The sequence below is a fragment of the Podarcis cretensis genome, assembly GCF_951804945.1.
Source record: "Podarcis cretensis genome assembly, chromosome: 2".
NCBI classification, from domain to species: Eukaryota; Metazoa; Chordata; class Lepidosauria; order Squamata; family Lacertidae; genus Podarcis; species Podarcis cretensis.
The window spans coordinates 80,942,645-80,970,463 of record NC_137171.1 but is presented as its reverse complement, the minus strand read 5'-3'; the positions used below and the strand labels follow the sequence as shown (position 1 = coordinate 80,970,463).

At 49.2% G+C, this 27,819-nt stretch overlaps 1 protein-coding gene across 1 annotated transcript; it reads right to left on the bottom strand.

The window, feature by feature from the left end:
- Positions 1 to 14,744: 14,744 nt before the first annotated feature.
- Positions 14,745 to 26,400, bottom strand: BARX1 (BARX homeobox 1). The gene is made up of 4 exons (XM_079965085.1): positions 25,916 to 26,400; positions 18,923 to 19,211; positions 17,988 to 18,072; positions 14,745 to 15,487 (listed from the first exon to the last, which is right to left on the bottom strand). The coding sequence occupies exons 1-4, from the start codon at positions 26,121 to 26,123 to the stop codon at positions 15,323 to 15,325; spliced, it is 747 nt and encodes a 248-aa protein (XP_079821211.1). The 5' UTR covers positions 26,124 to 26,400; the 3' UTR covers positions 14,745 to 15,322.
- Between the last annotated feature and the right edge of the window lie 1,419 nt (positions 26,401 to 27,819).

Genomic DNA, 27,819 nt, shown 5'->3' with positions numbered 1-27,819 from the left:
GTTTTATCTCCTCCTACATTGTGTAGTTTGCATTTTGACTATTTCTGCATTTTATGTAGATTTTAATTGCAGCTCTTAGTCAGCTCTTTTCAATGTACTAGAGTGTTTTTCCTCATATAATTTTTATTGGACTTTTAAAATTATAAGGAAAGGAAAACATTACAGAAGGAAAACTAAGAAATAAAAGAGAAGTTTGCAGAAAACAAAAAAACAAAGCATTGTGCAGTGCCAATGCAGACATAGAACGTGAGTAGAGCAAAATATTGTAGAGTTTTAACAAGTACTTCTACATATTTGAAATAGAAAACACTACAATAATTACCAATATGTTGAACTTGAGGTGGATCAAACAAAATATTAATATTAATTCCCTTGTTTTCTTATCATGTGTGCACCATATGAATAGATATTTAATAAGGGTAAAATATGATAAAATAAAAAAGGCATGAGGTTCATGAAACTCATACTTTAGACAGGAGAAACCATTCATCCATCGCCCTCCTTATTCATAAATGATTTTAAATCAGGCCACGCAGCAAAATCCCCCTACAGACTTATAGTTTATGAGATTTTTTCCCCTAACAACGCTATCTGCCAGACCCTCGAGTACCAGTAATCCAAACTAACAAGCTCAAACATTTTACAAAACCTCTGAGATTTCTGTGAAGTGGAATACAAGTGAAAATATTTATTTATTTTACAGCTAGTGCTACCTGTAAACTTGATTGCTCCCAACTGAAAAGTATTGCTTAACCTGATGATACCTAAGTTCTGCCTGTAGTGTTTTCAACTGGTGGTACACAAATGACTCACTTGATGTTATATTATTCATTCATTCATTCATTCATTCATTTGAATTTATATCATATCCCTTCCTCCCAAAGGCAGCCATCAAGTATTGCCATGCATATAGAAGTTCATTTCTGAGTTCCATTCCCTTGTGGGTCTCTGTGCACATTTGTTTGTTTGTTGTAATACGCCGCTTCCCCCCTCAAAGTCGCCGATAAGGCTTGCATAAAAGATAAAGGTAAAGGACCCCTGACAGTTAAGTCCAGTCGTGAACAACTCTGGGGTTGCGGTGCTCATCTCACCTAACTGGCCGAGGGAGCCAACGTTTGTCTGCACACAGTTTTTCTGGGTCATGTGGCCAGCATGACTAAGCCGCTTCTGGCAAAACCAGAGCAGCTCATGGAAATGCCATTTACCTTCCTGCCAGAGCGGTACCTATTTATCTACTTGCACTTTGACGTGCTTTTGAACTGCTAGGTTGGCAGGAGCAGGGACCGAGCAATGGGAGCTCACCCGGTTGCGGGTATTTGAACCTCCAACCTTCCAATCGGCAAGCCCTAGGCTCAGTGGTTTAGACCACAGTGCCACCCATGTCCCAGAGAAGGCTTCCATAGCTGTCTCTTATTATTATGCTGACCATCTGGGCTGCCGGTAATTGGCAAGGCTGTTCACAGGTGAAAATTATGGCCATGGCTGTGGGGCATAGTTTTGCATGGTTGTTAACTGCCTCTAGTGACCCATGAGAAGGGCTTCTAGATAGTCAACAGATACGTGCTTCTGTGCTGCTAAGCTTCTTCCCTTGTCATCTCAGATATCTCCTCCCACTTCAGACTTGATCATCATTCTATAGCAGGCATGGGCAATTCTTATCAGTGAACAGTCTCACCAGCCACTGAGGATTCTGGCTTTCTGCTTGGAACAGTGAATAAAGACCATGTAACAGTCCCTTATATTCTGGACCCCCGACAAAAGGTTTTTCATATATATTGGCCCCATGTGTGACATTAAGCTGATTCCTGCTTATCATACAAGGTTTTTCTTCATGTTGGTGGTGCAGAATTTTTAGCAAATTATTTTTAAAAATTAATTAGCACATGCAGATTGTATTCAAATTGATAGCACAAACTACTGGGTGAATTACTCGCTCAGTTCCTTTTGGTACAATTTGCAGAGGCAGAAGGCAGGCTGGGGTGTGCAAGCAACTTGTGGCTTTTTTGTCTGCTTTCTTTAAAAATATGAAAATCTGGTAAACTGCTCCTTCAAAGTACAGAAGTAAGAACAGAGTGATCAGGATGTCTATAAAACTGTAGATGTTTCAAAGCAACCTGATACTCCAAAAACTCATTTATTGGCAGGTCTGAAGGATCAATAACCCTTGGGTGTCTGGTGTCTGGATGTGTTGAATTCACAGGCCTTATTTGTGGGGTTGCAGGCAAAGGGGGAAATATAAGGTCAAACTGAATGGGCAACTTTGAACTTGCATAGCTTTCTCCAAATGAATTAGAAGTTTGGAGACTGGAGAAGATAAGTAGTTTCTTTACTGTATGATTCAACCCTATTTTTCATCTTTTCTGACCATGCCTGAAGATTTATATGCAGCCTGCATAACAGTTGCACATCTTTAGATGTGTATTATTGGGGAGACTGAAGACTTTGAAAGACATAATTCATGCAAGAAGGTTGCGGTCATGAAAGCATTCATTTAAATTGTGAGGCATTTGGGAATACATGTTACGTGCCTGGAAGAAAGAAGAAAACCTAGAGATTTAATGAAGCATTCTAATAGAGTGACTCATTGACTACTTACAATGGTGTAGGTCTATGTAAATCAATGGGACTATGCTGGAACTCATAGTTAGTGAATGAGCCTAGATTTTTTGTGTGTGGTTTTTTTAAAACTTTGCGAATAAGTATTAGTCATCTGAACTTTCCTTGATCAGCTTTGTTTACTTTTGTTTCTTTTTATCTTGGCAGAATTTGTATGAGGTTTGGGACGCTCCACCAAGCATATTTTAGACCTGGTGTGTAGTCAGAATGGAAACAATTTGGAGAGAAATTAATTTTTGACATTGAATCCATAATTCTTCTCATAAGTGGTGCTTAGAGATCCCTTGGGAGGGGGGAAAGAGAGGAAAGACCAAGATAAACTTACACATTTCTGCTCTAGACATCCCTAACATTATCTGTTACGGACTTTTCCAGTGGCATTCCCCAACATAATCTTCAGTATAAATCAACGAACTTCTTTAAACAGCTTTCCAGATTGCAGCATTGTGGAGCAGCCTTGTACAAGAAATGCTCCACAACAAAATATTGTAGGGGTGTGTAGGGCTGAGACATTTCTGTGCCTGATGGGGTTGGGAAAACAAACATTTGCATCCAAGACAGGATTCCCTGCTCTAACTTAATGTGCAAAAGGTGTTTCAGTTTTTGAACATTTAAAAGTCCAACCCATCTGCACTCAAGTCAATCTAGCGGGAGGAGCAACAACAGTTAGCAAGGTAAGGAGGTCGTACTCACCTGACCAATCACTAGTTTCCTTGCGGCTTACCAAGAGGGGCAAGACACAAGGAGGTTGGCTCAGTGCAAACACACCAGCAGGAGCACAAGACTGGCTCTGCCAAATATATTTTTGTTTCCTTGTGCTCCAGCACGATATCACATGCACAGCCCAACAAGATAACAAGAAGAATCCCCCGACAGCATACAAATCAATCTGGCTAACCTGATTCAAAAATACACACTCACACCCTGCTCACACACAAAAACAATTCTTACTACAGCCAACCAAAGACAACCAACCACACCCTAAGCCACCTCCAACCTCTCTCACCACCAAGGAAAAACAACAAGTGATTAGTAATAGAACCCTTACAAGTAACAATGACACAACCCCTCCCCACTAAGTAGAATAAAAGACGCATAACCACATTTATTATGCTATTTTTGTGATATACAAATAACATGAGAAAACTTGGTATAGTTGTTTGTATAACATTATTCTTGTTTATAAAACCCAATAAAAATAAATATATATTATACTGTTAAATCTGTTTTAATAATGTTCATGTGATTTTATTACTGTATTTTTTACTTTGGTTGTAAATGGTTAGAGGACCTTTTCAGTGCAAAATACCAGTAATCTATTCAAGAAACCCTATAATATTATAGAACTTGTAAATCACCCTATGATCTTTGGCTGACTATATAAATTATTAATCATTATTATTATTATTATTATGTTCACCAAAGACTATACACAATTACTTGGGAGCATTGAACTCAATAAAGCATACTTCTGAGTAGACCTGTATAGAAGTGCACTATAAAAATATCATTGTGCTCCCGTAAACACCCACAAACACCTACACCTTTTGGGTTCAAACTATATCAATGTTCCTTAATGTAAGCTAGAAAGAAGTTTGAAAATCCAGCACTCCATCTGGCCAAGGCAGTGTTGACATTCCTGCTCAAAATGGTTTCTGTTGGTTTTACAGATGGATTTAATGTATTCTTATTTAGCTTTGCATTTTGTTGGTATTTGCTTTTTCTTTGCTTTTTTCACGCTGCCAGGGCGTTTTTAAACGGTGGGCAGTTGATAGATTCTTTAAGTAAACCAAACAACAAACTCGGAGCAACAACAACAAGGAACCCCGCCCGGCCTGGCGGAGACGTCAGGTGAGAGAAGGAGGGCGCCGCCCGGTCGCGCCAGGTGAGTCCAGGCTGGGCCACCTTGTGCCAGCAGGTACCTCTCTGCGGGATCTCCCTGGCTCGTTTCTGCAGGATCTTTCTGCAGAATTGAAGACCTCCGCAAACCGCCTCCCTCCCCGACCCCGCAGGCCTCCGTCCCGGGAGCTCACCTGCGGGACAGGTGGCTTTACGCAACGGAAAAAACTGGCCTTCAAAGACATCCCATGGCATGCGTTGTTAGAATGAGAAGGAGAAAGAGCCTCCTCCGCAGCTAGAGAAGCCCCATCCTAAACCTGCGCTCGCACACATTACACGAGGCGGCCAAGGAAGGTCCGGAGTGAGAAAAACTGGGATGTAACGAGATGGTCCAAGCAGAGAGCAGCGCATCTTCCAGAGCAGGCAGGTCCCGCAAATTAAAGCTGCTCCAATCTGATCTCAGCTGGGGAGGAAAGGACCTTTGGAAAGAGCCTTTTGTGGTGCCAGTGAGCAGCTTGGGCAAGAAGGTCTCGTGTTTATTTAGGTCTCGTTATTGTTTTTCCATCTTCCAACGTCGCTTCTCTTTCCTATAAAAACATACCAGAGGCAGCAACCTTTGGCGTTGACACTCCTCTAAATGTAATTAGGCTCCTTCCATCCCAGGCCCCAGTGGATGATGGGAGTTGTAGTCCAGCGACATTGGCAGCCTTGGGTATGTTTTTAATAAAAATGAGAGCTATGGGGGGGTGTAAAATAACGATCGTGAGGCATCCGTTGTTTAAGCAGCTCATCGGCATTGCAAATGCCTCTGCGCACCAGCAAAGATCAGATTGTCAACATCGTTAACTTTTTACAAGACCCTCTCTGCGTTAAAGGAAGCTCAATCCTACGATTTTCTTCGGTCCAGTGACTTCAACTGGACTTTCTCTCAGGTTCAGTGTGTATGTGTGGATTACAGCCTTAAACCTGAAAACAAAAAACGAAAACGAGTGGGAGGAAGGGAGGGAGAAGGAGCCTCCTCCAGCAGACCTCTCTGGCTTTGTTTTTGCTTTTTTGGCAGGGAGGAAACATGGAAAGAGAAGGTGCGCTTTTGCTTCGCTTCTGTTCCTTTGGTGAGGCCATAACAGGCACCACCAGAACATTCTGCGTTGATTATTCGCAGGACCGCGAGTGGCTACTGGGATTTGTTGTAGCCCTGTCGCTGAAACCAAGAGGAGGAGAGGCAGCCGTCAATTTCGGTGGGAAGAGTTCGTGGGATTTCAAAGCTACTTCGGCAATGAAAGCGCCTGCGGAAGGGCCGCGCTTCCCCGAGGAACCACGGGGAAGGGGCTTTTCATTATTCAGCATCACTCCTGCAGCTTCGGTCAGGAAACTTAAAAACTCTCCACCCACTATTGCAAGTCCTAAAAATGTTCCAATGCATATTAGATGTTCCACAGTATCTATCAGTAACATGACAGGCGTCTTCCTTCTGCACGCTCCCTCCCAGGCACTTAATATTACTGACATTATTCCTATTACTGTTGTTTTTATTATATCCCCCCTTTTTTCCCTTATGGGGACGCAAGGCGGCTTACACGTGGAACAGAAACGGCTAAGAACACAATGCAATACAAATCTGAGGTTCTGCCCTCCCTCAACCAAAATCCTGGCTACGCCCATGATCATTACAATAAAAACAGCAGGGCAGCCAATTCACCAGACAGCAAAGCAAAACCCCTGGGGTGGAGAATGTGCGCCTTAAAGCAGCGATCCCGCTATGCCTGCTTACGCGAAGATGAGCTTCTGGCGGAGCACAATGGGGCGGAATTCGCGCGTAAACAGAAACACCCGCAGTCCTGGGAAGTAAAGAATCATTGAACTCCGGGAGTCTTGCTGCTGCGATTGGGCTGCATTGGGTGAACCCCAATAAGTTCTACTGAAGTCACTGAGAAATGCTGCCGTGTACATTTGCGCGGGACTGTGCTGCACTAATTTTCAGAAGAAGCAACCAGGGAGGAGGGAGGGAGAAAAGGCAGACATTTTCATTCGTCCCTTTCCGGTATCCAGAAGAGAAGGGAAGCCGTTTTAAGCTTCCCTCGCCCACTCGCTCTTCCCAAATGAGTGGATTTCTGTTCTATTTTTGTTTTTGTTTCTTCCTCGAACACGGAATATAATTACCTGCTTCCTCAGCCACTCGGTAATTTGATATGGGAACAGAAGTGGTGGAGGGAGAAAAGTAACACAAGTCCACACACAGAAACGCACCAAAAAGTCAACGTTGGAATACCTTCGTGGACAGCTGGAGATTTCGTCGGCAACCGGAGGATGAAGACAATCAGTTTCGCGTGTTTGTTTTGGAAAGGAAGGAAGGAAGGAAAAGGAAGGGCTTGCATGTTAAAGGGGCCCTGTGCCACCTACCTTGCAATGCTCATTTCTTATGTATTTTATATTGTCCGCCCCTCCGCGCCTGATCAAATTGTGCACCCTTCTGAAACACTCCAAATAACAACAAAAACAACCAACTTGCGTTCCCTTTCTGACCAGACCCCTCGGCAGGGACGTGCTTGAACTCTGGGCGACAAAGTCGGCCTGTGGGGTGGGAGTTTTTTGCGAGTGGGGCCTGGGAGGGAGAGAGCAGCGATACAAGCATCGCGCGCAAAGGAGCGCGAGCGCGCAGAGAGCCCTTCGGTTCTAGCCTGAGAAGTTGGAGCTGGTTTTGCAACGATCTCTCTGCGCAAATGAATTCTTGGATGTAAGCAAATTAATTATTATTATTAATGGTAAATAAAACAGCCACCAGCCAAGGCTGACTGAACTCCTGGTGCGCCTGGCGGTCATGACTTGGAAGGCAACCCCATGGATACCCCAACCGAGAAACCCCTGCATATTATGGAGGAGGTCCAAATCGGATCAATCTGGGTGGCGGATCAGGCAGACGGAAATAATACAGGCGCGTTGATAGCTCCAGTATGCAAGTCCATATTGTCAAGGATGGGACAGGCCTGCATTCTGGCGCGGAACTCCACTGTGGAGATGAAGCGGAAATCAATCCCAAAGCAAAGACACCTTCCCTCCCTCCCTTCCTCCCTCCCTTCCTTCCTTCCTTCCTTCCTTCCTTCCCAACCGACTGTGCTCAGGACAGGAAGGCGGAAGTCTCTCCTAGGGGACCATTGGCGAGGTTGGCAGGAGCTGATGGGAGATGGAGTCTAACTGCATTTGGAGGGTCAGAGGTCTCTCTCTCCCCCGGGCTAAGGGAGCAATAGCAGCCGGGGAACTGCGAGAGAACGGGCAAAGGAAAGGTGTGTCTCGTTTAGGGGGATGCCGGCTTGGCACACGAAGAATAAGCGCCAGTCTCTCCTCTTGCCTACTACACGCACCCATCATAGGCCTCAATCACGTCCGGAATAGGCGGGGTAATAGGTTCAAAGCTACCCAGAGAGAGGATCCTCTGACCTGAAAGCTGGGACGAGGATGAGGGTACTCAGCGGCGGGGGGATCAGTTCACACTTTCCAGGAATGGATGCTGGTCCCGAAAGGAGGTCCTCTGCAGTTTACAGCAACTTAAGGTAAAGGTAAAGGGACCCCTGACCATTAGGTCCAGTCCTGACCTGGGGTTGTGGCGCTCATCTTGCTCTACAAGCGGGGGAGCTGGCGTTTGTCCGCAGACAGCTTCCGGGTCATGTGGCCAGCATGACTAAACCACTTCTGGCAAACCAGAGCAGTGCACGGAAACGCCATTTACCTTCCCGCTGGAGCGGTACCTATTTCTCTACTTGCACTTTGACGTGCTTTCAAACTGCTAGGTGGACAGGAGCTGGGACCGAGCAACAGGAGCTCACCCATCGCGGAGATTCCAACGGCCGACCTTCTGATCGGCAAGCCCTAGGCTCTGTGGTTTAACCCACAGCGCCACCCGCGTCCCTTACAGCAACCCTAAACCAGATAAGACCTATTGGAATCAATGGGGCCGGCTTGCTCCCAGAGAAGTGGGGTTAGCATGTACTACTCACTTATCAGGGAGCAACCCCCCTTGAGCTCAGAGGACCTAACTTCCTAGCAGACACGGTTAAGATCTTGCTGTTCATTTATTTTTGAGTTTCAAGGTTTTAAAGCGACTTCTGATGCCTCTGTTTGTTGTTCTAAGGGAAAAGCTAGAACAGGATGAATAATAATAACCAAGGCAAATAAAATCGAGCTTTGAAATAATGGGTTGGCTCTTCCTCGCCTCCTTTCCTTTGCATTTTTCCCCTGGGAGTTGAGACTTCCTTCGCTGTTTAGTTTTATCAAAAGTTCGGGAGAACCAGGTTTCAAGGTCTTGCTCTCGTTTTTCATTACCTTTCCAGCTCATCCGAAAGCAAAACTCAAGTCCAGGCACCGAGCCGACCTGGTTTCTTGGATGGCACGTGTGAAAAGGGAAGTTCATGGGTTGGGAAAGAATTTCACCATTAAAAAAGAACTTCCAGGCAGAGTAGGGACTTAGCTTTATACTTCAGCCACGACCCTGGTGTGGAAGGTGATTTGAGACAGTTAAAAAAAATTGCTGCCTACCAACGCGCAGCCGCAGTGAATTTCAGTGGAAGCCAACCAGACTTCCAGTAAACGGGTTTCGGTCCGGGTGCCAAAATATACCTAATAGACCTGCAGCCCGAATCTGTCAACAGCTGGTGCAAATATTCCACTGAGTTCATGGAAGAGTTCGTTGAAATAGCCTTGAAAAAAAATGTGCGGCTCACTGGCGCTTTTCCCCCAAAGTGGTTTCAACAATCGAGGAAATGCTTAGAGGAGCTCACGCCAACTCCATGACTGTGGGGCGCCTCTCTCCAAAGACACCCCCAGCGCAATCCGAAAGAAGCCCTCCTTGACTTCCCTGAAGTCCGCTCCTTCTATCTAGGACTGCGACTTGAACCACTTTTTTTCTGCTCCAGGTGAAAAAGAGGCACTAAATCGTTGAAATGGATTTGGAGATGAGCAAACGGCCGAGATACAGTGGATTCGAGGAGTGGCAGTCTTTGCAGCGCAGGAATAAGTAAGCGGTTGTTTTGAATGGAGTGGCCGGGAGAAAATGCTTGGAAAGAAGTCGCCTGTGGAACGACCCGCCACTGCGCACTCGCCCAGCCTCTCCGCCTGAAGTCCCATCCCTCAGGGAAAGACTGCGTGCCCGCGCACAACAGGTCACGTTATTTTTATTCCTTTTTCAACAGGGAAGACGTGTCATTCCCAAAGCGAAGGCTAGTTAGGTTCCTCCTCCTCCCAAATACAGCTGAGTATGATAGGCAGGTTAAAGTGTTAGGGCTCCCTAATCCGCGCGAAGTACGAACCTTGAGTGGACACTCTCACAATTAAAGGCCTGGACGCTCCGAAGAACTCCGGGGAGATTCTTTCTCCTTCCCCCACAGACTTTTTCAGCAGCCCTGTCTCAAGACCCAAAAGCAGAAGCAATCTATTGGTCCATTCACAACAAAATAAGCGTCAACGGCATCTCAGTGCTTTGCCAAGGCCTGGCTTAATTTCAAAAGTTTCCCGTGTCACAGAATTCTTCCTTAGGCTGGACAAAAATGAGGAAGAGTTCTGTCAAACTAGCACTCGTGAACTGCAAGTAAGTACTGTACTTTGGATCACAAGCAAGGTATTATTGCTTATGTTACTCTTCGGGTTTTACACACACCCGTCCAAGGACCAACACTGCACTTTTGTCTCCATTCCTTTGGAGAACAGAGCCACCCACATGGGGACCCCAAAACTGGAAGATTTGCTTTCTGCCATCTAACGTGAGGTCTTTGCCTAAGAAGAAAACAAAATCTCCAAGCAGCGGGTCAGCTGTGGCCAACCCCTGATTCAGCCCACCAGACTCCCCGCCCCAACAAAGTCCACCGATTTGGGCGGTGGCGGCTACAATATTTTTGTTTTTAAGCGAGCATAGTGGCGAAGCGCACATCGCCCCCATCCCTTCCGTCGGATGGCCCCTCGGAGAAGCGGAATGTGGGAGATAACAACCTCTCTTCTTACTTGATCTCCGCAGATCAACAGACGCGTCTCCCTCTCTCTCTTAAAAGAAAAAGATAGCCACCGCTGCGCTAGTTATGACTAGCACTCCCTTGGACTTCTGCTGACTCTATCCCAGATTTTTAACGTTTCTGTTAAACTCTGCTCGGTGCCTCGCTGCGCAATGCTAAAAAGACAGATCAATCGCATAGAACTGAGTGACTTGGACCCCTTTTTGCGATGGGCACAAACTAACTTAATGAACCCGCAAGACACTTCCCGGATCACATTATAGGACCTAACATATTACAGGCAAGGCCTCACCGGGCTCTTCACCTTTGTCTTCTTCTTCTCCACCATCAGCTGCTTTTGGTTTTTGGGTGGTGGTTCAATGTCCAGTTTTGAAACTCGAAAACACTGCTCCCTAATTTTCCGTTGGTTCCAAGAAAGCTGTTATATTACTGCCGCTGTTCGATTTTTATTCTTTACGAAATCCGCGAGATCCAACCTGAGCTCCACCACTGCTTTCACCTGTTCTGATCGGGTTGGCATCTTTTTTGAAAGCCATCACCCACTCTCCTCAGAAGACGATGGTGTCGGACATGACAGGAGCCGGCCCTGGTTTTTCACCTTCTCCTTCCAAGGGCCACGAGTCAAGGCTGGTGGCCCCATTCAAACCAAAGAAGGTCCTCGCATTCAGCTCGGATTCCATCACATTTTAAAGCGGCGGAATCCTCCTGCTGTAATCAGCTGCTGGCAGCATTTAGTTTCCCCAAAAATATGCGCTGGATTGGGGCACTAGTTTTAATTAAAATCCAGATGTGCTGATTTTAGAAGTATTTATTTCTCTGGAAGAGCTTAATCTTCCGAAGCGCCCTTTCCGCTGAACTAAATGGGACTTCCGAGTAAAATATGCTGGAGGAATCGGGCTGTAGAGTCACGGAATTGCGGTTTCCCATTCAGCGCGGGAAGCCTCGCCTATGTAAAAGTCACCTAAAAGAGGAGCACTAATCTGACCTATGCACACTTCCCTAGTAGTAAGTCCCATTAAACTCTGCGGAACTTAGTGCTGTCGGGGCAAACTATTCTGGCAGCTGGTTTTAAATGTCTTCCGGTGGTCTTATTGTTCTTAACGAGTTTGTTTTTCTCATTCTGTATTTTACAACGACGTTTTTAAATGTTGTAAGCCGCCTTGAATCCCAACTAGGGAGAAAGGCGGGATATAAATATACTAAATACACGAATTATAAAATTGCAGAGGGAAAGGCATCGTCAGGCTGTGAGTGATCCCAATGGAAACTCCCGAATAGACACGAATACGAGGGCCAGGAGCGACTGCCGCAGACCTAGACACCTGTACTTTTAATTTATAACCAGGGACTTCAGGAGTCAAGGCTGAAGTCAGGAGATGAACAGAGCATTGATGGCGGGTGGGGCTGCAGCAGTAGTGAAGCGGGGCGGGTCTTAATTACTTTTATATCTCCACCGACCACTCTGATCAAAAGTCCTGGCTTTAAGCCGCTCTTGTGCCTGAAGTACTTCTCCTTCCGGGTGTGCCTGAAGGCTAGGCTCCTATGAACAAGTCTATTCCGACACACTTACCATGAATGCTGAGGCGAAGGGCAATACCACCCTCCCCCATCCGCGCCCACCCCACACTGGCACTGAAATCTTCCTGTAGGGCAGGAGGCCAGCTCGAGGAGAAGCAGGGCAGGCAGGTTGCGAGGCACACACCGCTCCGCCCTCCAGGATTTTTCTGCAGTTCACCTAAGGCCGCTCCCTCCCTCTGCCCAATGACAGGGCCGGGCAGCCCAGCGCCGACCAGTCTCAATCCTACTAGGTACGCTTCCTTGGGAATAAGCCTCGCCAAACACCGACCGGCTTCCGAATAAACACGTATGTGCAGGGTGGCCACCGCCACCCAGTTTCATTTGGCTGACAAGATTTAACTGCAGGCCAGGTTGAATCCCACATGCGCTCGGTTGGCAGCGCCCTATTGAGATGGCGGCGGCTGGCATCTGAGCTTTGGGTTCAGGCTGTTAGGGAGAAGCAGCGGAGTGGTTAGATCAGAGATAGGAAAGATCCAGATTCAAATCCCTCCTCAACCATAAAACTCACTGGGCCATTCTTTCGGGCTAGCCTACCTCACATTGGTGGTCCTAAGGATAACCTGAGGGGAGAAGGCACTCCTTGGATGAAATATTGTTTACAAGTAGAATTAAAAACGGGCACTAAAAGTAGTACAGCTGTGAGCAGCCCCATCCTGTACACGGATAACTGGGCTCACTCTCAGGAAAGAGGTTTTTTTAAGGATCGCAGCCTCTGTTTCCCCCGCCCGCCGCCCGCCTTTAGCTGCGAGAAGTCCCGATGTACTTCAGAACTGGATTAGAGCCCCTCTCCACAGAGCTCGGCTTCCAGCAGGTGGGAACAAGCGACGGGGAAAGCGGCTCATCCTGCAACTCCATGCACGCCCTGCCAGCTAGCCTCCAGTCCTAAGGCAGCTGGCTGCTGTTGGAAAACGCGGCTCGGATTGGACACCCGGCCTCCATCCTCCGCTGGATCCGACAGCCCAGTAGCAGCCCGTAGCGCCACATAGCTGGCGGGCAACTCGAAACCTACGTCAGTTTCCAAACCTGCGTAGACTGCTTTGGGAGAAGCTCCACGTAGCCCCAGTCAAAACTAGGACAAGGTAACATAAAATCATAGAATCGTAGAGTCGGAAGGGACCCCAAGGAAGGATCATTTAGTCCAATCCCCTGCAATGCAGGAATAACACAGAGAGCAATAAGCACCTTTAAATAATGACTAGCAGTGCAAGATCAAATTTTAGCCAAAGTTCAGCACATGGCAGTACCGCAGAGTTCAACCCGCGAGTGTCCAGCGGGTACTTAATTTGCGCTCACTTGAGAAGTTCTGCAAGATTTGGTCCACAGATTTCTGTGAACAGAAGTTCACAGAGCATGCTTCAGACATGCCAACTTAAGACCATAGCCCAAAGTGTCAGCCATTAAATGATGGCTTTGACTGGGCTCTCTCGTTTCTTGGTGTCAAAGTATGCCAGCTTCAGGGTATCACAGAAGCCTGCGGCAAGCGGATGGAGACATCTGTGTGCCTTAAAGGTTTGCATACTGTTGCCTTGAAGGAAAAGACCAAGAAAATGCTTCGCTTTATAAGGGATCTTGGCTCTCTATATTTAGTCAAGCTTACGCTTCGCTTGATACCACAGAAGGTCAAAAACTACGCAACGAGCCTTTCTAGCTGGGAAGCTGCGCTGACAAGGAAGGGAAAAGAGGAGCAATAACTCATACGAAGAGGGCAGCCCCACTAGTCTGTCTTGCCGCAAGAGAGCAACGAAGAGCCATGTGGCACCTTAAGGACTAACGCATTTATTGCGGCGTAAACTTTCCTGGACTCCGGTCCACTTCACCAGATGTATGAAGTGTGGGGTCCTGATCGTAAATCCTGAGATCTAAGCGAAAGGAAATGCAGAAAGCAGAGAGTGGCAATTAACGTTACAGTATTAACAATGGGAGGTTTGTATTCTTGCGAAAACTGATCTACGAACACTGTTAAGAATTTGACTGTCTTTCCTGCAGCTGATTGCCTCGAATTAGTGGCCTGAGAGTTGCTCCCAGGAAATCTGCCTTTGCACAGGTCCCTGGGAGTTAGTACCATTGAACAGGGAGAGGATTACTCTCGGGGGAACGTGAGTTGTGCATTGACTCTCCGGAATCCTCCTATTGGGCTAGCTCCATTGTTGCTGGAATCCAACTCCCACGCTTTCTGGGGCTGCTGGGAAATTTAAGTTGCGCAACATCTGGTGGGGGGGCGGCAGGGGCATGGGTGTAGCCAAGGGGGGCAGGGGGCAGCTGCTTCCAATCAATCAATCAATCAATCAATCCATCAAATTGTGTTCTGCCCCCCCCCTTAACAAAAGCCTGCCCCCCAACCAAAAATTCTGGTCATACCCATGGGCCAACTAGAATTACGGTAAATATTTGGGGGCCCAGGTAAGCCCCGCCCCGCATAATCAATCACATGTGGTCACGCACACCACTTGAATTGAAATGTCCATCAACTTGGCGGAGGACCCCTCAAATATTTTATGGGGGGTGAAGCCCTATTGACTCCTATGGGGGGGGCGGGGAGGCGCCTAGGTTTCCCATTCCTGGCCTCGACGGTTCTGAGGAAATGAACGCATGACATTGCTCAGGCCAGTCGTCCATAAAATACTTTATTGAAATAAAATCAATATCTTCATGTTAATGAAAACCGATTGTAAAAGGCGTCTGTCTGTCGAATAATTTGCGGGACCCCAACCCCACCCCACCCCGTGTCTGAGACAGCGAAAGAAGAAAAAGAGCAGCCCCCCTTCTGCCCAAATCCTTCTCACCCAACGCCCACCCAGCGCGAAGGCGACGTTTTCCTTACGTGTGCACAACAGGGACGGAGGCGGGGGCAGCTCAAACGCGCAGTAAATACAACGGATTCAACTGAGAATAATAGTCCACTAACCATTTTGCCACCCATCTTCTTCCACTCTGCAGCTTCTGAAAAACAAAGTCAGTAGCGCGCCCCTCGTCTGTTTTGTGCGCCTACTCCTCTTTACGCATCAGGCAATCCACTTGGTTTTTAAAGAAACCACGTACGCGCAAGCGAGCGCCTCAGCGAGGACTAGTCGATTGGCAAGGCGCACAAGCCTGCAGTTCAAGCCGTAATGGCTGGAGGTTCCAACAGGGCGCGCGCGGATGCGAGAGGGAGGATTTCGAAGGCGTCGCGGATCCAGCCTCTTAGGCCACTCAATGGAGAAGCAAGGCGCTTCGGCCGCGGCCGCCTTTGCAGTACCGTAAGTCTCTGTGTTGCAAGGCACTCCCGCCGAGAGGCCTCAGCCTGCGGCGCGCCGTTATTCCTCTTGGCTGACTTGGCAGGGGGAGCCCAGGCTTTCCGCTTGTTTCTCTGCTTCCTTCGCTCGCTCTTGCTCGGTCAGCTGCTCGCTGGTAGGAATGGAGTTTTTCTTCGGGCGGCCTTTGGGCTTCGTGGGAGATTCGAGCCCTCCGCCTTGCAGAACCTGCAAAAAAGAAAAAAAGGGGGGGAAATCGGGAGAAGAAAGCAAGAAGGCCCAGAGAATTTAATCAGCTGGGGGGCGGGGAATTACAGGCTTGTAAGGAACCCGTCCTTTTTATTTTTTTAAAAAAGGGAAATTCAAAGTAAAAAAAAAGCTCCTGATTTCTAATAAGCATCGGTTCCCCAGGATTTTAACACCGACCCTGACCCTCCACCTGGCTTGCGCGAACCAGTGGGTCAACTAGGACTGTCTGGGTTTGGTTTTTTTCCTGCAGAAATCCTGCTCTTTTGACAGAATCCTGGCAGGCAGAAATCCAGCGGGCGAGCCTTTCTCCAGCAAGCTGTTCTCCACGCAGAAGATCGCCTCACCTGTTGGGTTTCTACCTTGCGCAGCTGTTAAAGAAGCACCAGTCTTGTCCGAAACCGGTGGCCATCTTCAGGCAGCAAGTAAGGGTCACTCTCCTGCTGCAGAGGAGCGAGGCTAACAGGGAGGATCGCCTTGGCTGCTGGATCTGTGCACTCACTCAGAGCACCAGTTCCTAACCAGGAAAGATCCGTGCTGGTTTGTTTTATAGGAGTACTTCTGCTTACAATTGGAGCTTCTCCAGGAGTTTAGATCAGGGGTGCCTAACCTGTGGCCCTCCGCATCACATTCTTAGATATGCCTGCTCTAAAATAAGCCCTGGGTGAACAAGCACAGGATTTCCGCCTAAAGGACGCTGCAAAACGCCCCCCTATTTTTGCCAGATGATGTCTGACGGATGCTTGAGGCCACGACAAGGAAGAGACTCTCACTCCGTAAAAGACAACCGCACTACAATCCTGTACAGGATCCACAGGATTTCTTCCCAGTAGAATTTCCGGGATGGTGGACCTGTGGCCTCCCAGAGGTCGCTGGACTACAATTCCCATCATTCCTGGCCATTGGCCATGCTGACGGGGGCTGATGGGAGTTGGAGTCCTATGAGCCCTGGAAGGCGTACAAGGCTGCCGCTTTCTTCATAACTACTGCGCGCAAATGCAATTACAATGTGCACTGCCAGTACTAACTGTGTTTGCGCATATCAGCCATGTTAGTTTGGTGCTGCTTTTCCATACTATGGTTTAAGTTCTGCACTGTCCGGGTGTTTTGACTACTTTGGGTTCCTTTGGGAGGAAAGAGTGGGATTAATATTTATTTAATTGACTGATTCAATTTAAAGATGAGGTTTTTCTAAAACGCTGCGCATTGCCCTGCGCTCTTTCAATAGGAAGGGCAGTATACAAACACAATTAATGATTATTATTATTATTATTAATCCTTTACACTTGCCTCTCCAGCTTTTCCTTTCCTCTGGGTGTCTCCCCAAGTTGTCTAATGTTCCTTTATAATATTCCGTGCACACCGATGGAATAAGACTACAGTAATAATAAATCACCGTGAATGTGTGTCAGGCCCCACTTATTGAAATAATTTGTTTGTTTCCTACATTCCTGTTGTGAGAATCGGGGTGTAAGTAAGATCGATCAACTATCTACCTGGACTTTAAAGTTACGGTCAGGATCAGAGTAGGAGAGACTGGTTTTAAACAGCCCAAATTCAATCTGACATCATCTCGTTCAAGTTCCACGTGAGGAACAGGACAGCCTCTCCGTCCCTTGAATATCCCAGGCAAGGTCTTGTTCTGGGATAACAGCAGGTTGAAGGCATCGGTGTGGACAAAGCTGCACCGATTACCATCCCGTTAGAACGCCACATTGAAATCCACGAGTAATCCATGGGTCTATCAATCCCACAGATCACCAGTGTCAGGCTTTCTGGCAGCAATGGGGGGGGGGCGCAGTGAGGAGGATCAGCTTTGAATCCTGAGTCCTTCTTATACATCATGGGACCGAGGAAGTGGGGTCGACTGGCTCTTCCCTGCCAAGAGTACGTTTTGCCCGTGGAAGCCCTGAAGGTTTGAGTCGGGTTGGAGCAATGGCAAAGGTACAATCTTTGACCGTGCCACAGTCCAATGAGATGGGCCCTATCGCTTTCCGTAGTGCTTGTTCCGGGCGCTGTATACTGCAGTCCGAGTTGGACTACAACTCGCCTCATTCCTGATCATTAGCCATGCTGCCTGGAACTGATAGGAGTTGTGGTCTAAAACGTCTGGTGGATCGAGGTTCTCCACCCTTGGAAGGAGCCCTTTCTGTCCGCAGCCTTAGGAAATCTGTGGGTTGGGGGGGGGGCGTATTACTTTTCATACAGAGGAAAGGGTTGCAATTGACTAGCATTTTCTTTCCTTTGCGGCTGGGATGGATGCGTCCAGGTCACACCGGTACTTGGAGACAGGCAGGAGGAGAGAAAACAAACCTCTGCCATTATATTCCTGGCGCCTTCTTTCTCCCTTTCCTAGGAGGTCAAGAAAAGCCATTTGGCTGGAACAGTGTGTTTTTCAGCGGTTGCCTATCTAAAGTACATGGGGTGAAGGGGGGGGGGGGACACCGATTTAAATGGTTGAACTTCCAGAAAGCACACTTACTATTTTCTTCCATTTCATTCGCCTATTTTGGTACCAAGTTTTCACCTGTAGTTGACTCAGGCCCAGGGATTCCGCCAAATCTATCCTACAGGGAAGAGAAGAGAGGGCGCACGTGGCTCGAGATCTCTATCTCCAGATCCTCCTTCCCTTGCGCAAACTGCGCCGCTATCCACTCACCATCCCTTCCCCTCTACGCCCACCATCCACCCTCTTTAATAGGGTCAGGACCTCTAGTTCTGGGAGCGCAGCATTTTCGTATATAAAGTGAGCAAATATGACGACCCCGAGAGGTTGGCTCGCTAAAGAAAAGAAATAAATAAGCCATTTATCAGGTCCGTCCATGAAGCTCCATGAATGAGTAGTTATGTTGTCCTTTTCAGAAAGAAAGGTCTAGTATTGGACACTGGAATGTCTGGTGGATCACCAATAAGCAAACCCAAAATGAGCCATATTTGCAAGCTGGGGGCCTCCGTATCCTCCTGCGCACGCAATTAAATCTTGCAGGGATGTGGGAAACCACCCTCGGTGCTGTCCTGCTGGAGAAACGGCGGCCAAAGGAAGAATGGACTCATTCCGGGTTTGGACCCTCATCCCCATTGTGGGGAAGAAGGGTTCAGCGGGGGTCAGAGGCTTGCCCAGGTGGGGTCGTTCGCGGAGGGCCTGCGGACTTTGAGCTCTGGTGGGGACTGGAGGGAACTGATCCTGACACCTGTAAGAGTCCCCGGGGAAGATTTCCCGGGCTGGCTTTCTCGACGTGCGCTCTCCCTCTCTCTTTTGGCAGGAAGGCAAGCCGATAGGATTCCCCTCACCCACCCCACAACGATCCCCACCACCGTGTGCTGTCCGGCTGTACGCCCCGTCCGGGGGGGGGGGTTTGCCTCTAACTCCCACTCCCAGGGCTCCCGTTTCCCCCCTCTCCCTGGGCGAGGGCCCACCTGTCGGGCGTGGAGAGGTATTTCTGTTTCTCGAAGCGCTTCTCCAGGCCCATCAGCTGCAGCTCGGTGAAGACGGTGCGGCTCCGACGGCCTTTCTTGGCTTTGCCTCCCGCCTCCGGAGTCCCCGGCTCCAACTTCCCGCGGAGGTGCAGCTCAAGGGGCAGGTGAGGAGGCCCCGAGCCGCCCTGGAGCCCGGAGCCCGCCGCTAGCAGCGCCGAGCTCAGGCCTGAGCAGCCCAGAGGCGCCAGCGGGAACTTGAAAACCGCCGCCTGCTCAGCCTTCAGCACCGCTGAAAACAAAGAGAGAGAGATTGAGAGTCAACAGCGGGGGGGGGCGGTGAGAATTCTAGGTCTAGCACCCTTGCCCGCCCCCCACTTCCGAGATAGCAGCGTTTGGAAGCAGGAAAGCGTCAGGACAAAGATCCCGGGGAAGAAAGCTTGCTGTCGCGCCTGGCAGATTCATAGGCTCGGGACTCTCCGGCCACTCTTCAGGGGATTTTTCCTTACCCACAGACAAAAGAAGCCTTGTGGCGTTTTAAAGGGGAGCAGATGAATTATGGCTTCCCGTGGCGCGATGGCGCACAGAGGTATTGTCACAGGAAGAGCCCTGCCGAATCAGGCCGAAGGCCCAGATAGTGCAGCTCGCATCCTGTACCCAGAGTCGCCTTAACCACGAGCAGGACCTGAGTACAGCAGCAGCACTCGCCCCGCTTGGGACGCCCGGAAACTGGTATTCGGGCATACCACTTGGATCACTATAAATCTGCTCTCCACAAAGATCTTTACTGCAGGGATTGCGCTGGGGCAGACAGTGCCCTTCTAAGACCTCGCTAGGTTACAACTCCCATCATGTGGCTGGCTGATTATTAATAGAGTCCTAAGACAGGCCTCTAAGGTGGTAAAGAAGCTAAGAAGCCGCTGAGATCTCGAATCGCTTGATCTATATATGTATTTCCTTTATTTGCATGTCAACTTTTCCCAAGGGAGCTCTGGGTGACCTGCGTGGCAGGTAGGTCCCGCATTTCATCTCCCCACCCAGGTGAGGTAGAATATTAGAGTCACTGCCTCCAGATCACCGAGGAAGCCTCGGGGAGGAGCGGGACCAGTACTCAGAACCTTGAGGTCTACGGTTGCGCTCCTCCTCCTGCTGCTCTCCCTTCAACTCAATCTGGCCGGACGAAGCTGGATGGGAAACGGGGAGTCTCTTAGCTAGGAGGTGTCCGAGTGCCAGCCAGGAGGAGGCAGTGGGTGGAAATAGGAGCAGCTGGGGTTTATAATAATGAACGTATTTACTTGGCAGTTAAGACGCATTTAACTAAACTGCATTACTTCCGAGTAAACAAGGTTGGGATTAGACTGCATGAGCGCGGGAAATCGTGCAGCGCGATCTTTTCCTTCCAGGCTGATTTAGGATTAAGTCTAAGCGTGTCCGATTCTGGCTTAAAGGTGAATAGGGGCAGGTTGCACGATTTCTCGCGCACTGGCTAGCGATACTCCCGCAGCCGAATCCAGCCACTCGGAGGTTTACTGGAGGGCGCGGGGAAGGAGAGCCGAGTAATGAGAGCGCCTCTTAAAGTGCGTCTAGATCCAAAGCGATTGGGTATCGAAAGTGGAGGTGGGGGGTGAGAGCAGGAGAGATCGACAGGGAAGGATTCCTTTCCTGTAAGTCCCATCAGCCATCCTGCCAATTTTCCATAACTAAACTGGTTTAACTTTCGATCCTCAGCTGCTGTATTTATCCGAAAGCCATTTCCAAGGAAACTAGCGCCCTAGTGACTTCAGTGGTTTTGCCATTTCAATCGTAAACAAATTAAATCGAAACTTCCATTGATTATGACGAAGGTGAATTAGGCGCTTCCTGTGCTGTAAATAGACGTCGATGACGTCAGTCGAATTTAGGTAACGTCCTATTTGGTAATACTTCGATTATGGGACTTACTCGCAAGTTGCGCTTGTTTGCATGTTTTTAGGATGGCACTACCACTGTAAAGCTTTAAGACAGCGGCAGAAATTGACTTCTTTGAAAAATGTTGCCGTTTTATTCAGCAGCTTGTGTATCTAGCATTCTGCTCCCAGTGATCATATTTTATATTTAGTTTTCCCTGAAGAGCAGTAGAACATATTCTATCGTTTGGAAAGAAATGAAAAATTGCTGCTGCTAAAATATTTACAGTATTTTCGAATCATATGAGCATCAGGAATAGTTTTTTAAAATAAATAAATAAATAACATTGGAAGCACAATATTAGACAAAACAAGTCCCTTCGATTTTACCGAAATTTACTTTCAAGCAATGCGTCTAGCAAACGGGTGAAAACCTTTTCTTAAAAGAATTCAAGACACTACATGCAGTCTGTATATACTGTTGCTCAAAAACTATTTCCATGTTTGTGGAAATCTATTTAGTGAAGCAGTAACTCAGTATTTCCCATAAAACAGGTAATAAATAGAGATTGATATATAGCCTACTGCTCTGATTTTGGAAAGTCTTTTGTCTAGCAGCTTATGAATAGGATTTAAAATGGAATCTAAATTTATTCCACTTTCATAGGCCGATTCTCAAGGCAATGGAAATGTAACCCGATATTTAGATTAAAGCTAGATTCTCAAAACACACTTATCTAGGAGTAAATGCTACTGAAGTCAATGGAACTTACGTCTGAGTAGACATGTGTAGGACTGAGCTGTACATAACATACACATTAATTTGCATGCAAATACATTAAAGGGCGTGTCAATCAAGCTTCTAAGACAATGCCAGCATTTTCCTCCATAATGAAAAAGTGAAAATAGAATAATGAAAAGATGTAAACAACTTTTCCTAGATTTGAGACAACCATTGTTTAATGCAAAAACATCATAGCTTACACCCCCCCCCCAAAAAAAAACACACACCCAAACTAAACCAAACCAGGGACAGGATCCAAACATAATTAAGCACTGACTGAGTGGAGAGAATTCAACATATGCTTAAATCTTCACCCATTAAAAGTAATGGCATGCAGTGTTCCACTCACCGCATCCATCTATATCTGTACAGCACCTTCCTATGCACGTTTACTCAAAAGCAGCCCCCATTGAGTTCAATGAAACTACCTTCCCTATCAAGCATGCAGAAGAGACCTGCCGCCTTCAGTGATTTCCTCGCAAAACCGTGGAGGAATTTTTATTCGCTCCATCCAGGCAGGAGGTCATTTCGGGGGTACTTTTTCATCTTGCTGAGCAAACTCTAAAGGCGGCGGTACATTTGCATCCGCCTGAGAGTTACAAATTCATCCGCACTCCGCATACTTTGGGGCGGGGAGGGGAAAGGCGCTGGCAGCGCTCGAGAGCCAATGCATACAGGCTACCGCGGGGATCAGTTAAAAATAGACTAAGACGCAAATCGTTTATAATTTCAGATTTCTTTCCTTGGTAGAGTAGAAAGAGGCTCCCCAATGAGTGCCATGTGAGCAGCTGTCTTGGACCCACGGGCCCCTCTCCGCGCTCCTATTTTCTTCAGCCTTCGATCCTGAAAGGTGTCAAGAGTGCTTCACTCTAAAGGGCGAATCCGTAGCGCGCGCTCCGAGTCCTAGCGCGGAAGCGAGAGAATCCTCGCGTCTCTCTTTTGGAACATCCACGACGTTTCTCTCCAAAAGGGACTCTCGGACCCACCCTACTTCGGCTTAAATCGAGGCGCAGCGGCTTCCTGCTTGGCAAAACGAACCCATTCCGCCGCCTTTGTTGGTAGTTCAGTAGGTCGAAGGGCCTTGGAGGCAATCGGATCACCCCGCAGGGAGGACGAGCAGATCGAAACGCGCCGGCTGCCACCACTGGCTTGTTAGGCGTTTGCGCGCAGCGTTTACAAGGATCTAGTCCCCGCGGAAGAGGCCCCAAAATAAACAGCCGACGTGGGCTCAAATGCGCACCGTTTACCGGGCCAGCATGTCCCACAGGGAGGGGTCTCTTGGTTTTGTTTTAGAAAGCCCATCCTGGGCTGCTTTCTCTAACGGTGGAACAATTTGCTCCTACAGAGTCGGAGAAAAAGCCAGTGGCGTAGCGTGGGTTGTCAGCACCCGGGGCAAGGCAAGTAATTTGCACCCCCTAACCCGTGGATTTGCGCCCCCTAACCCTAACCCCCAGATGTTGCGCCCGGTGCGGCCGGCCCCCCCCCCTGCACCCCCCACGCTACGCCACTGGAAAGAGCTACCCCTAGGCAAAAAAACTCCAGCCGCAGATGACCCTCTGATGGCCGGGGGAGCTGTATCGGATCCGAATTCCACTCCTGACATAAAATGAGACCTAAATGATAATTTCTGAGGCCAGTGTTTGAAGACAGACATATTCAAATAGAAAAGGGGAGGGCGTGTGAATTCAGCGCGCAGAGCACTTATGTAAACTTTTCTTTTTGGCAATTCCGTTGCTATCTCCTGACTCTGTTTTGAAGACCCGTTGACGATCGTGTTATGCTTGTCTTAATCGTAGGCCTCGTGCGAAGCACTACCTGGCTAAGAGAAAATAGCTGGATTTATAAGGCTATGATCCTTTGCATATAAGCCCCGCTGGGCTGATGTACTCTGTAAATGTGCAGAGGGTTATGCTGTTAATCTGCTTTTTGTGCGCCCTCGAATCCTCCTTAACATTTTGTGGCCTATCCCTTCCCCTTGCCTGAAGTCATGGGAAATACAGATAAGATATATTATACATTTTCCCACCGATCGCTCTGCTATTGCATGTCAATTCAGGATTTTTTTAAAAAGGAAAAGAGGCTCGGCCAAACGCAGCCCCATGAAAGGCCTTTGAAATCGATGGGCTTGGTCCCGCGTCAGCTCAGCGCTCGGGGAGGGATGCAAATTTGTTCAGCGCTGGAGTCCGAAAAGGGAACCGTTTTGCACTGAAGAGGGAAGGGAAAGACTCTCTCGGAATCCTTCCGGCTTGAGAGCCTGGTCTGTGCAGGCCTCTCTCTCACACACAGAGCTCCGCCAATAAACTGTAAGGTTTACGCGTCTAGCCCCACCTGGTTTCCAAGCAGATTGCAAAAGGAGAGTAAGTTTGCTTCTAGAAGGCCCGGGTGGGGAACCAGGGGCAAGAAAACCCGTCCTCGGAGGAAAAGGGATATTCTCCTACAGAGAAATATCACACACACGTTTGTCATGGAGGCGCCATTTCAAGTTTGGGGGCACAGCAAAGAGATACCGGAAGGCGAGAGCAAGACTGCAAGGTCCAAAGGCCCGCTCTACAAGACGGAATGGCACGCAAAGGAAACATTTTACGCATTTGGATACGGTTACTTTGAAAACAAAACAAAACAAAGCAATACCACTCGTAGAAACATGGGCGGTTGATCTAATGCTGCTGAGGAGAGCGGGGTGGGGGGTTGGGGTGGGCCTGAAACGGCTCTCCCTCGCAAGAAGGTCCGTTTCACTCCCCACTTGCATTGTAAGGGGTTCAGGCTCGCTCTCTTAGGGAGCAGTGCGCTGCCACGCGAGGACCCCATTTTTGGAAGAATCCTTCCCAGTTTTTGGTGCTCTGGAGGTTGACGACTGAGCCGTCCTTCATCGAAAGCTTGGGGTTGGTCCAATCGGGCGTGAAGCAAAGCGGAGCACCCACCCAGCGCCCAAACTGGCTCCCTCCGCCGGTTACCCGGGAGGAAGAGCTCCTAGACCACAAGGGAGATAGTTCGGAGCAACTAGAGATCAATACCTTTCCCCTTCGCCCCTCGCGTCCAGGCCGCGGCTCTCGCGGTGCAAGCCTCGACACTTTCCCTCCATGCCATTCCACAGGATCTTGGGATCTTTTTATTGCAAGACCCACCCATAACACCGGCTCTGCTATCTCTGCCAGCGGTAGATTCATCTGGACACAAGGGAGGGGGCGGGGGTGTCAAAGAGAGGCCCGATCCCGTCCCAGTTTACTCCGAAGTAAGTGTCACCGACCTCAACGGGCCTTCATAAACCAAAACGCGTGTCCTCCCCCCTGCACCCCACAGCCCCAAAAGCTCAGGGAACACAAGACTGCAGCCTTAAATCCATTCCCTTTCCTTTGATGCCATGCCAGTGGAAACAACTGCTTGCCTAAAGGCATCAAATTAAATGGGTTGTGGATCGGGTTGTTTCCTTTCGCCTTGCCTGGACCCAGCACACGCGCGCACGCCAAAACTCTGAACTTACTTATTCAAACCGATCTACATGGATCGGAATAGGAATCTTCCGAATTGTGTTATTTACGGGTATGGGTGGTGGGACACGCTGACCCTCTCAAAGACAACAAACTTGCACCTCCGTTTCTGGGGGAAAGTTAATTAAGTAAAACGAATCAGCACCACGAAGCTTACGGGAGATTACTCCCTAGTTTAGTGTATCAAGGACGGCAGTCGTTATGTGTTACTGCAGTCTTACTCGGGAAAAATCCCCACTAACGTAAGACTTTGCTGTGCCACAGGCCCGTCCATTTCTTGAGCTACAGCTCTGGCGTGCCAGCCCTTTGGGGAGCGAGTCCCCTAGATTTCCACGGAAGGAAAGGCGCGCGTGTCTTTGGGGATCGCAGCCAAAGATTACCCGAGGCCCTGATCCGTGAAGCCTTAGCCATGTTCGACGGAGATCTGCTCTCTTTGAAAGAGGTGGGACTTGCCTCGACTTCTCCATACTGGGGGGGGGGGGGGGGTCGGAGTGCTGAAACTCCCCCGAGAGCAGAGTTTCACTGTCCCTCGCGCGCCACCTCCCTGCCCCCAAGGCACCCGCCGCCCCCTCGGCCAAAGATGGAAGGAGAAGCAGATCGGTGGAGCTTCCAGGCGGGGAGAGTTGACCTTGAGCAGGGAAAGGGGGAAAAGCAGCGTCCAAGCAGCTCTTTGCGCGCGGACAAAAGAAGGTCCACGTCTATTTATTTCCCTTTCAGTCCCCACCTTCCCTCTCCAGGGGGGCAGCCGAGCTCTCCCGACACCCCCCCCCCACGCCCCACAAACAGCTCGATCCGGGGAGGGACGGGATTCGGTTCACCCACCTGCCCACAGACCTACCTAGGGGGCTGTGGTAGGGCCGCGCCGAGAGCAGCGCTTTCACGCCGAACTTGAGCAGCTCTCCTGCCGGGGCAGAGCCCTTGGCGTCCGGGTGGTCCGTCAGGATCTCCTCGATCATAAAACTCCGGTAGCGGTGCGATCGGTGGTCGACGAAGGGGTCGGCGGGGAAATAGTGCGCGGCGGCGCCCAGCTCCAGCGGGTGCTGCATCGCTCTGCGCGGCCCCCGGGAGCCTGGTCCCTCCTCGGCCCGGCTCCGCGGCGCAACCCTCAGCGCGACCTCTCCCCGGACGCCTCTCCTTCCCGGACGCGCGCAGGCCTGGCGGAGGCAGAGACCATCCTGGCGGCCTCGGGGCGCCAAGCCCCTTCTTCGAATCCCCCTCGGAAGGAAGCAAGGCGAGGCGCGGCCGGTCTCCCCCGAGGGCCGCCCGCGCGTCTGGCCGCAGTCGCCGCCGAGGACCTCCCTGCGGAGTGAGGCCAGGCAGCCGAGCGCGCCGCGTCCGCTTGCTCGAAGGCGCGGCCTCCTCCGAGGAGCCCCTTCTCCTTTCTCCGCCCCAGCGCCGCTGCAGACAACAGCCTATTATAGGGCGGACGCGGGCTGGAGCGCGGAGGGGAGGGGAGAGAGAGAGAGATGCCCGAGATGAGGAGGGGCGGGTACCTGGGAAGGAGCGCTGGATCCTGCGCCAATGCAAGCAAATTAGTCTCCACGCTGGACGGCTGGAGAAATCCAAGCCGTCCTCCCGCCCCCTCCCTGTGCAGCCACGAAAAAAGGTGCATCTGCCCTACTATGGGGGCCAACTCCGCCCCAAGTGGAAACGATTCTCTCTCTCTCTCTCTCTCTCTCTCTCTCTCTCTCTCTCTCTCTCTGTGTGTGTGTGTGTGTGTGTGTGTGTGTGACAAACACACCCCTATTCTGGGAGCACGCTGGACCCAAGGCTGCCTCGCAGTGGTATCTTCACAGTGGCTGGGAGCATGGTTACTCGCAGGCATTTGATCCAGGACCGCTGCCTGCGCAGGGCAGCAAAGCCGGACAAGGCGGCGACGGTCCCTGTCCAACGCTTTTGCCTTTATGGAGCTAAGACATCGGTTCTCAAAGGGTGTGGCAGGAGGGGCTGGCAAATGTGGAGGGAAGATTTTTAAAAAAGAAAACTGCAGAATATGGATAGAGAGACATGTATTTTCAAAATCAAGCACTGCTAGAAGGTGTTTCTCCCACCCACCCAAGGTATTTTTCCTCAATTAAAAATTCGGTGTGGCGCCAGCAAATTTTCATTCTGAAAGTGTGGCCCAGAGAGAAAAGTTTGAGAACCACTGAGCTAAAGCATTTTCCAGGTTCCCACCTGAGGGTCAAAGGGTATAGGAATAAAGGAAATAAAGCATCTACAGTAACCCTGAAGCCAGCAAGCAGCCCTTCCTCATTCCCACTCATTATCAGACACAGCAAAAGGCGTTTGCTTTTGGGTCTTGTTGCAATGGTTTCTTCTTGATTCCATATCTGGGTCGATATATGTAGGCTGCTGCCGTCCTTATACCGCATTTGCCTGGGCGTAAACGTCATTCAGCTCGGCGGGATTTGCTCTTCTGAAGACACCTGGCTAGGATTACACTGCAGAAGAATTGTCATCCCAATAAAGGAGATTTTAACGACAGCTTCAATCAAAATAGCAACCAGAGCCCTTTGCTGAGTCTCTGATTCTGAAAGAAACACAAAGCAAGGCGTATATGTGGCTCTCGAAAATGCTGGGCTCACACATAATGATTTATGCCTTTATTCTTTCTGTAAATAGGACTTATAGGACCTCAGTACGTGTTGCTGGAAGAGTGATCAACTTAATACAGATCTCATGTACCGAATGTATTAAAGTTCACTTGCAAGCAATCCATTTTCTGTATTCCTTAGCAATAGG

Excerpts from the sequence above, each read along its gene's own strand:
- BARX1 (XM_079965085.1), bottom strand. The coding sequence starts at position 26,123 with ATGCAGCACCCGCTGGAGCTGGGCGCCGCCGCGCACTATTTCCCCGCC. Across the intron at positions 19,212-25,915 it reads GCCCTACCACAGCCCCCTAG|CGGTGCTGAAGGCTGAGCAG; the intron begins GTAGGTCTGTGG and ends CTTTGTTTTCAG. Across the intron at positions 18,073-18,922 it reads TACCTCTCCACGCCCGACAG|GATAGATTTGGCGGAATCCC; the intron begins GTGGGCCCTCGC and ends TCTTCCCTGTAG.